This window comes from Chrysochloris asiatica, unplaced genomic scaffold (assembly GCF_000296735.1).
Source record: "Chrysochloris asiatica unplaced genomic scaffold, ChrAsi1.0 scaffold00015, whole genome shotgun sequence".
Lineage (NCBI taxonomy): Eukaryota > Metazoa > Chordata > Mammalia > Afrosoricida > Chrysochloridae > Chrysochloris > Chrysochloris asiatica.
Genome location: NW_006408533.1, coordinates 16634148 through 16644314, shown reverse-complemented (window position 1 = coordinate 16644314; position 10167 = coordinate 16634148). Strand labels below are relative to the sequence as shown.

At 40.5% G+C, this 10167-nt stretch overlaps 1 protein-coding gene across 1 annotated transcript; it reads right to left on the bottom strand.

The window, feature by feature from the left end:
- Positions 1 to 4577: 4577 nt before the first annotated feature.
- LOC102811297 (zinc finger protein 397-like) lies at positions 4578 to 9143 on the bottom strand. Its single transcript, XM_006835070.1, has 3 exons — positions 8730 to 9143; positions 7990 to 8131; positions 4578 to 5623 (listed from the first exon to the last, which is right to left on the bottom strand). The coding sequence occupies exons 1-3, from the start codon at positions 9141 to 9143 to the stop codon at positions 4578 to 4580; spliced, it is 1602 nt and encodes a 533-aa protein (XP_006835133.1).
- Between the last annotated feature and the right edge of the window lie 1024 nt (positions 9144 to 10167).

Genomic DNA, 10167 nt, shown 5'->3' with positions numbered 1-10167 from the left:
TTATACCCTGCTACTTTGCTGAATCTTCCAATGAGGTCTAGTAGCTTTTTTACTGAGTCTTTGGGGTTTTCTACATATAGGATCATATCGTCTGCAAATAGGGAGAGTTTTACTTTCTCTTTGCCAATTTGTACTGAAGCATGTCTTGATTGAACAATGGAATGGTCTTCTAAAAACACAATTATGACACCAGCTAGGTGATAATATCTTGCAGAATTTGGACAATTTTCTCTGAGGCTGTATATGTTATATAAACCAGCATTCAGAATCTGGTGCTGTTTCTCCAATAGTTGGGATTCATGGGTCCAGGAACCAAGGGGTAGGAATGGGAGAGCACCACTCATTATTACTCCTAGTGACCTACTTGCAAAATTTTTGCTTCCTGTGTCTGTGACCGTATGTTCTTCATGTCTGGGCATTTTAGTTCTGAAAGAAGGAATACTCTCACTTGGAAACACAGTACTGATGCCATTAAACTGGAAGTTAAGAATGCCCACTGGCCATTTTCACTTCTCATGCCTCTTGATCAACAGGCAAAGAAGGGAGTTCCTGTGTTGCGTGGTGTGATTGATCCAATTGCCAAGGGCACATTGGATTGACATAATGGAGGTAAGGCATTAGAGTTCCAGTTCCCATAAATCTTTGCCACTTACAGGAAAGTGCCATCTCAACTGGCTTTAGTGTAATTTTTAATCATAATAAGGTCGGTCATTATTGTCTATTGACAATAATGTATTCTTTTGTGATTTTCCTATTTAAAAGGTTTTTTTTCCTACTCAGAACTTTTTCATGGAGAGACAGATAGGGAAGTGGCTCCACAGAAAGGTTCTGAATGTCTCCTGATCGGCTTCCAAACCTGACCTCTAGTAGATTATGATTTCAAGCCTTCATTTCCTTATCTGAAAAAAATATGAGTATGGGCTGAAGAGATAAATAACTAATATAAAGCCTTTGTTGTTGTTAAGTGCCATTGAGTCAGTTAAGTGCCACAGGTCGTATGGACCCTGTGTGACTTCCAAGGAGTAGCTGGTGGGTTTAATTGCCAGCCTTGTAGTTTTACTCACCAAGACTGACTTGGCTACAGCCACTGCTGAGTGCCCCATCTGCCAGCTGCAGAAACCAACACCGAGTCCCAGCTATGGGACCATTACTCGGAGAAATCAGCCAACAACCTGGTATAGGGTAAGCAGTCTAGTGCTTATCCTACAGCACCACATCAGAATCTTAGAAAGTACCAATTACATTTGTTACTGATGTATATCAGAACTCTCTGTATAAAGAATATTTCCCTTTTGTTATTCTTACTCCACTACTCGTCTGTCAAGTTTAGTTGTGCTTAATTAAATCCTATGGAACTCTGTAGAATTTGTACACAGACCAAGAGGCAGTTGTTTGAACAGAACAAGGGGATTCTACATCACTTAAAATCAGCAAAGATGTGCATCAGGGTTGTATCCTTTCACCATATATATTCAATCTGTATGCTGAGTAAATAATCAGAGAAACTGGACTATATGGAGATTGAGGCATCAAAATGGGAGAATCTGCAATATGCAGGTAACATGATCTTGTTTGCTCAAAGCTACGAGGATTTTAAGCTATTACTGATGAAGATCAAAGGTTATAGCCTACAGTATGTATTACATCTTAACATAAAACAAAATACCTCTCAACTGAACCTAATAAGCAACATCATGATAAATGAAGATTGAAGTTGTCAAGGATTTCATTTTACTTGCATCTACATCAATGCTCATGGAAGCAGCAAAGAAATCAAGTGACATATTCCACTAGGCAAATCTGCTGTGAACTACCTCCTTCAAGTGATACAAAGCAAAGATGTCACTAAGATGTGCCTGACCCAAGCCATGGTATATTCATTTGTTTTATATGCATGTGGAAGGTGGACAATGAATAAAGAGTAAAGTATGATTGATACCTCTGAATTTTGGTGCTGACAAATAATTTTGAATATACCATGGACTGCCAGAAGAAACAAATCCATGTTGGAAGTACAACCAGAATGCTCCTTAGAAGCAGGGATGGCAAGACTTTTTTCCCTTGTGCTTTGGTCATGTCATTCGGAGGACATCATGCTTGGCATGATGAGTGGGTTGAGGGTCAGCGGAAAAGAGGAAGATCCCCAATAAAATGGATTGACACAGTGGATGCAACAATGGACTCAAATAGCAGTAGTGAGATTGACACAGGACAACTGAGCAGTGTTTCATTCTGTTGTGACCTGGGTCATTATGAGTTGGAAATTACTCCACAGCACTTAACAACAAAGTTATTTCTACTTAATTTCTGTCCTACCTTTTTCAGATCTGTGGGAAATGAGTTGAACAGCTCCTGCCACTTATTTGGTTACATGTTACCATCTTTGTTTGCCAAGCCAGTGTCCTTTCTTTTTTTCATTCTCTTTTCCAATGTGGACACTTTGCTCTTCTGTCATATTCTTCAGTTCACAGATGTCTTCATAAGCCTCAATAAGAGAATTATTTCTATTTGCTTTTATTTTGATGACAACTTTCTCTATAGTTAGAGTTGAGATTTCCATTAAGTCTGTTTTGGTAAAACCTTTGTTTTTCCTCTAACTTATTGTCTTTTGAATGACATGTCTTAGTTACTGACTAACTAACCTGTACAATTTTACCTTGCACTGAAGAAGCACCTTTCTGCTGGTTTCTCTGAAGAGGAGACTGCCTGGATCAAACAAGACTATTACTTTTTGTTTTCACTTCCCTTTAGCACTGTCTTTAACAAAATTCACAAGGCATTGTGAAATAGTGGGGACTTTACGTCAAAACTGAGTATGTGTGCAGTGCTTTAAGAATCTCACTCAAATACCCCAAGAGAAACTAAAAAATGTATATGGGGCTCTGAAGTATGGAAAAATGTAATTAAAGATAATGAACATTTCCCATGAACTTTTTGAAGCCCTCCTGTACTGAGCACCTGAATCTAAGGGTTTAATAGGAACAATGGATACAGTCCTAGAAATATATGATATAGAAACCATAGCAGCTTCTGATTCAAAGCTTTGGAAGTTAGGGGAATGTGACGGCAGCTCTGATATGGTCTTAGGAAAAAAAGTGTCTGGCAAACCCACTGCCATAGAGTCAAATCTCAGTGTAATCCTATAGGACAAAGTAGTAGTGCTCCTTAGGGGTCCTGTGGCTGTAAATCTTTACAGCCTTATTTTTCTCCTTCAGAAAAGCTAGAGGGTTTGAACCACTGACTTAAGGGTTAGAAGCCCAACACTTAACCCACTTTGCACCAGGGCTCCTTGTCTGGGAGAGACTTAAATTTTTTTTTAACAGACTCTTAAATCTTTAGGCTGGCTCTTTCTTAATCCCCATTCCCTGGTAATTTATAGCCTAACCTACAGATCTGTCAAGGAAAGCAACTCTTAGTCCTTTCTCTGGGGTCACACCAAACCAAGTCAAAGCTTTTCACCACCTCATGGTCCAAGGGCTCTGGGATTTAACAGAAACTTCTCCATTGGATTACATTTTGATATGGTGGTGGTGGTTATGTGCCATGGAGTTGGTTCCGACTCATAGCAACCCTGTATAGGGTTTCTGAGGCTGTAAATCTTTACGGGAGCAGAAAGCCCCATCTTTTTCCCGCGGAACCGCTGGTAGTTTTGAACTGCTGACCCTTGAGGTTCGCAGTCCAACTCATAACCACTACGCTACCAGAGCTCCTTACATTTTGATATCGGCATGACTTAAAATATTCTCACTCTTAGATGTGATCTCACTTCGAAAGGAACTTCATAAAAATCGGCCTATTTCTAGATGTACCACTTTTTCCTTTTAGACTTTGTTGTTCCTTTGGTTTGCTGGGGACAGTCTTCCACACTGGCTAACTCCAGTTCACCCTTTAGGGAATATTTCCAAAAAGCCTTTCCTGGTACAAGGTTTGGCTGGGTGTTTCTCCTTTAGATCACAGCACTGATCACACTGTAGTATCCTTGTCTGCTTCCCTGCCTTTTCTCTAATTGTGGAGTATGTTTCCTGGTACACACATGAAACTAATTTGTACTTTCTTCTCACCTTTAATTTCTGATCTGTCCTGGTCTCAACAAATAATTAGACCCTACCCCTCCATCTCTCTTGCCCTGTCACTGCCCTTATCTGGGATACAAAAATTCTTTCTGTTCCTGAGAGTGACAAAAAGTCACTTTTCCTGCCAACATCATATCAGCATTGTACCCCGCCCCCCCCAAGCAGATGTAATGACGGTCTGGATCACTGTATCTTTTTCATGATGGTCTCATGGAAAGTGAGGTTCCAATGCTACATTCCTATGTCTTGAGTATTCTTAATTTTAATAGAAAAACTGAAAGTGATGAATTTCCCATCTGCCATTCTCATCAGTCTCAGAAAAAGCTTTTCAAAGGTCAACTTTCATTAACTATGGGAAGTGCTACACATAGCAAATTAGACTGATTGAAGACCTAATTTACAACCTTTATGGAACTTTGCTCCAGAGTAAACATTTTTGACTCAAAAGACAAGAATGAGAATGAAACAGTTAACAATGAATGGTTAGTGTATTCACAAGTTACTCTATACAGTGTGGACTCTCTGATGGCGCAAAAGGACTGATCGGTGCCTGAAAGCTTTCCCGCATTCGTTACATATATATGCTTCATCCGCGGAGTGGATTCTCTGATGCTGAGTAAGGGCTGAGCTCCTTTTGAAGGCTTTGCCACATTCATTACACTGATAAGGTTCCTCTCCACTATGAATTCGCTGATGTCTGATGAGATTTGAGCTCAAACTGAAGGCTTTTCCACATTCATTACATTCATAAGGTTTCTCTCCACTGTGTATTCGTTGATGAGTAATCAGCTCTGAGCTCTGCCTGAAAGCTTTTCCACATTCATTACATTCATAAGGTCTCTCTCCTGTATGAATTCGCTGATGTCTAATAAGCTTTGAGCTTTGGCTAAAGGTTTTCCCACACTCATTACATTCATAGGGTTTCTCACCAGTGTGAATTCTTTGATGTATAATCAGGTATGAACTTTGACTGAATGCTTTGCCACATTCATTACATTTACAAGCTTTCTCACCAGTATGGATTTTCCGATGTCTAATAAGGGCTGAGCTCTGATTGAAGGCTTTCCCACATTCAGTGCATTCATATGCTTTCTCCCCACTATGAATCCTCTGGTGAATAATAAGGTATGACCTCAAGCTAAAGGCCTTTCCACACTGGTTACACTGGTAGGGTTTTTCTCCAGTATGGATCCTCTGATGTTGAGTCAGAGAGGAATGCTGCTTGAAGCTGTTTCCACATACATCACATTTATAAGGTCTCTCTTCTGTATGAACTTTCTGACACGTTACAGAGTTTGTACTTAGAATCAAGTTTCTTTGAGGACTATCAGGATGCTCTCTCTTTCCTAGAGATTCATGTGTGACGATCACTTGACTGAAACGGTCTCCGTGGGAAGAGGACCTTAGTTTCTCCTCTGTAGCACTTCCTTGCTGCCACTCTAAACAGTTTTCACGTTCACTGACTTCTCTGAATGAAGGGTCCAGGGGAGGTCCCTGTGATTTTTCTCCCACAATTTCCTCCTTTGTTGATAAGTGACTGTTTTCACAATCTGAAATGATAAAAAGCAAAAGCCAGATTTTACATTTCTCCAGTGACCTTCAAATATTCATCCACTCCTTGAGAGAATATCATTCTTCATGTGCACCTTTTCTTTGGCTGGTTATACTAAGGTCTGTCTTCTTTCTAATGTTAAGGGCCCAGCTATGCTTTTAATTCACACTTTCCTGCCCTTGAGAGCTCAAGTAATCCATTTCCAACTGCTTGTTTCCTATTATTTTAATGCTTCTCAGATTCCTGTTTATCAGCATTTAAAGCTTCTTTTGTCCATGCCTCTCCTTCAAATAACTTTACTCATTCCTATTCATAGTAAAAGGATCTCTGGTAGCATAGTGGTTACGAGGCAGGTGGCTAATCTCCTGGTTAGCAGTTCAAAACTACCAGCTGTTCCATGGAAGAAAGATGAGGCTTTCTGCTCCCATAAAGGTTTACAGCCTCAGAAACCCTATGCAGGGTCGCTAAGTCAGAATCGACTCCATGGCACAGAACCACCACCCTTCATAGGAAAGCTTTTTCAAGGGGTTGTCAGTACTCATCCCCAGTCTTCAATCTGCTTTCCACCTACTTCACTTTTCATCCCTTGATACTACTCTCATCAGGGTCACCAGCTTCATAGCTGCTAACACCAATGGGTATTTTCCCGATCTTATTTATTTCAGCCCTCTGTAGCATTTATCATGGGGGAACATCACCTTCTTTCTAGAGACATTTTCTTTCAGCAATATTAGCTTGATTTCTGTGGCTGTTTCTCCTTAGTCTTCATGTCTACTCACTCAATCATTAGAGTTCCTTATGTTTGTATCTGGGCTCTCTGTAATCCATTCTACAAACTTCTTTCTAAGCTTATCACTCGTAGCCTCATATCTCCCCAGGTCACCAACTCTACCCCAGCTCTCTCTATTGGGTTTTAGACTCTCATATTTAACTGCTAACTGGGCAAATGTCCCCAAATATCCCAAACTAAATAATAAGCAGATTTCCACCCCCCCTTGCTTTCCTAGTTACATGAATTGTGGGTGCTGTTAGTTGCTGTGCAGTTGATTCTGACTTACAGAACTGTGCTCCATAGTGTTTTTGGGAAGGGTATCACCAGCCATGCCTGTCTTCCAAAGTGCCTCTCGGCAAGTGGCCTTTTGCTTAACCATTTGTACCATAGAGGGATTCCATTTACGTGACTAGCATTACCATTAATTAGAACGCTCAAGACTGAAACCTGAGTTATCAATGTCACAGTCCTTTCCTTTTAACAATTAGACTATAATAAAAATTTAGAAACCAAATGTGATAAATAGGCATCAGCTGTGATTATCCTGGGGTAGGGTATCATGCATTTTGATTTATTCACTGTGGTGACCTGGAATAGACTTGATATCAGTGGGTCCTAATAGGACTCCAAGACTCTACTCCTTCCACCCTCAAATCCACTCTCCATTGCACAGCTAGTTCTAAAACATAAATTTAACCTTGCCATTCCCTTGTCCCAAAGCCTTTACTCAGGAAATGGTACAAATGAATTAGCAGGGTACATACGTTTTTACTATTTGAACTCGTTTCCTTGGGATTTCTCAAAATTCCATCCATACTGATACTCTATCCAAGGCAAGCTAGGCTACCTGCAATCCAAATTGCCTGTTATATTCTTTCTCCTTATTTAACTTGCTTTCTTCTACTCATACTACAGGTCTTAGCTTAGATAGCTCTTCCTCCAGGAAATAGTCCTTGAACTTCTAAGACTGGGTTAGGTGCTATCTTATGTACTCCCATAGTTCCTGTCATAACTGCCATTAAGTCAGTCAGTCGTTACCTCACAGTGACCACATGCACACCAGGAGCCGAATGTTGTGATCCACAGGGTGTTTAGTGGCTGATATTTGAAGAGCACCAGGCTTTTATTTCTAGTCTGTCTTAGTGTGAAAGCTCTGCTGACACCTCTTCAGCATCATAGCAACACACAAGCCTCTGCTGACAGACAGATGGTGGCTACACTTGAGCTACACTTGCTGGGAGAATTCTACCACTGAGCCATCACTTCCTAATCCTACTTCTAGTGTATAATGTATGAGACTCTGCTGCACTGCATTTTGCTCAACCAGACCTTAAAGCTCCTTGAAAATGGTGATCCCGTGACTAACACAATACTGACATGTATTAGTTCTCTATTAAACAAATGATAGGTAAACTGATAAAAGGAGGGTTGGCTCCACATAAAGGGTTGCTAGAAAGTAAGCTGGCAAAGGGAGTACTTCTGGTCTAGAATAACAGTAGTGCTTATCTGTGTCAAGATTATGATATCCAGTTACTCCTGTACCCTCAAAACTAGAAATAACATAAATGCCCAGATCAGTTTTAATTCCTCACCACTTCTGGGGGAAAGGTAAGGTTCCGAGGATTGCAGCTTTGTCTTTAAAAGTGGGAGTTGAACATTTGTTGACTCTAGGGATGCTCCAAGAGATGTCAAATTCTTCCATGGCACTGCTGGACCCTGTGAACTAGCTGGAACCTGAAGTCAATAAAACATGGTTAGCTCTGTGAAAAGAATCCTGGGCAAACTGCTGAGTAAACATTTCAGAGATGAGTTCATCAAGAGTATCTCCAGGAAAAAACAAACTATGTAAAGACAGAGACTTTAAGTAGTCACTTCAGGGTTATAGTTCAGTAGCTTTATGATTTGAACAGTGTCCTCCAAAAATATGCTGGAAATCCCAACCTCTATGACTGTGATTAAATCCCATATAGGAATGGGTTGTCTTTGCTAATGAGACAGGGTATGTGTAGGATGTATTTTGTGTCAACCTCTTTGGAGAGAGAGAAAAAAAGATTAAACACAAGCTAGCAAGCTGAGGTAGGGTGAGACAGAGGTCAAGGCACATGGGCATCTCCTAGGAACCAGGAAGCAGAAATTGAAGAGACAAGGATCTTTCTTTAGAGCCCGCTAACCTGGCACCCTGAATTCAAAACCTCCTAAAGTATGAGAATAAATGTCTTTGTTCAAGCTACCCACACTTGCGGTATTTGTTACAGCAGCACACATTTTCATCCTGTTATTATGATGATACATCATTCCTATGCCATGACACAGCACATCACCCTGTTCCCACCTGGTGCCCTGGGTCATCAAACTCTCTTTCCAAATCCTCCAACAGGGTCACAGCTTCCTCGCCACTTTTGGGACTCTGTTGTTGAACCCACATCTGCAGCTCCTCAGGCAGGATGCTCAGGAACTGTTCCAACACCAGCAGTTCTAGGATCTGCTCCTTCGTGTGCAACTCTGGCATCAGCCACTGATAACAAAGCACCTGGAGCCGGCCCAAAGCCTCCCGAGGCCCAGGTGTCTCCTTGTAGCAAAACCTTCTGAACTGTTGGCGAAACATTTCTTGGCAGGATTGGGTACTCCCATCCTGTTTAGATTTCTGGCCCCAGGAAAGGCCCTCTTCTACTTTCACTAGCAGTAGTTCTTGTTCCTGAGGATCCTGAGTTACGAGGGTTGACGATGCTCTGGATTCCACAGCCATTCTAGGCTGCAACAACTTGGCAAAAGCTCACTACAAAGGGGTTCGGTGCTTCAGAATTTCCTTAAGTATTTCTTCTTTCAAAGGCCTTCCTGAAGGATAGAAAAGCATTGTTGACTTATAACAATCTTCAGGAATTTATTGCAAAGGAGCAGACTTGAGATGTAATGAAATAAACAATAATCAAATTACAAGCTAAAAATCAGTCAATTCATTTAGTGTCTCATTTTGTAGAATTCCTACCACTAGTGGTATAAGTGGAAAAGGACATCATGCTTGGCAAAGTAGTGGGTTAGTGAAAAAGAGGAAGACCCCCTCCCGTGAAATGGATGGACACCAAGTTTACAATGGGTTCATATATATAACAATTGTGAGGGATGGCGCAGGACCAGGCAGTGTTTTATTCTGTGTGCATAGGGTCCCTATGAGCTGAAGCCAACTCAATAGCACCTAACAAAAATGTTACAAGAGATGACTTTAGAAGTCAAAGGATGCATCATTAATCATAGTGCAAACTATTTTCTTTTCAATTCTTTTTCAAGCCTGACTTCATCAAGAGGAATGATCTTGGTTGCTAGTACAATGGGGTTTTCACAAAGTTCATAGAAACTGGAATTAAAATACATGAAAATTTCCCATGAACTTTCTGAAGCCTTTGTATGGCTTTAATAAATCTGTAAAGGTACTGAACTCCATTTTTAATAGACACAGGCTCCAGCTTTCCAAGGGGAATAGTATCTAGTCAGAAATCAGTAATAATGATTTTAAACATTTATTTTGATGCTGATATTTAAGATAGTAATAAGACGTCAAAAAATCTCATTAAATGAGTCCATGTAAATAAAAACATTCAGTTTTTGCTATTTGGTCAAATTTGGGATTAACTGAATTCTTTCAATCAACACTGAGCATGTACTCCTTGTAAGGCACGGAGACAAACAATGACCATGGAATAAATGAGTCTGTGGAGGAATTAGCCAGTAGGTATTTGTAAAATGCTTGCCATGTGTTCAAAACCATGTTTAGT

Bases quoted from the DNA above. Each gene is read 5' to 3' on its own strand.
- LOC102811297 (XM_006835070.1), bottom strand. From the start codon at position 9,143: ATGGCTGTGGAATCCAGAGCATCGTCAACCCTCGTAACTCAGGATCCT. The intron at 8,132-8,729 runs GTGGGAACAGGG...TATTGACTTCAG, and splicing joins TTGATGACCCAGGGCACCAG to GTTCCAGCTAGTTCACAGGG. The intron at 5,624-7,989 runs GTGAGGAATTAA...TTATCATTTCAG, and splicing joins TTACCTTTCCCCCAGAAGTG to ATTGTGAAAACAGTCACTTA.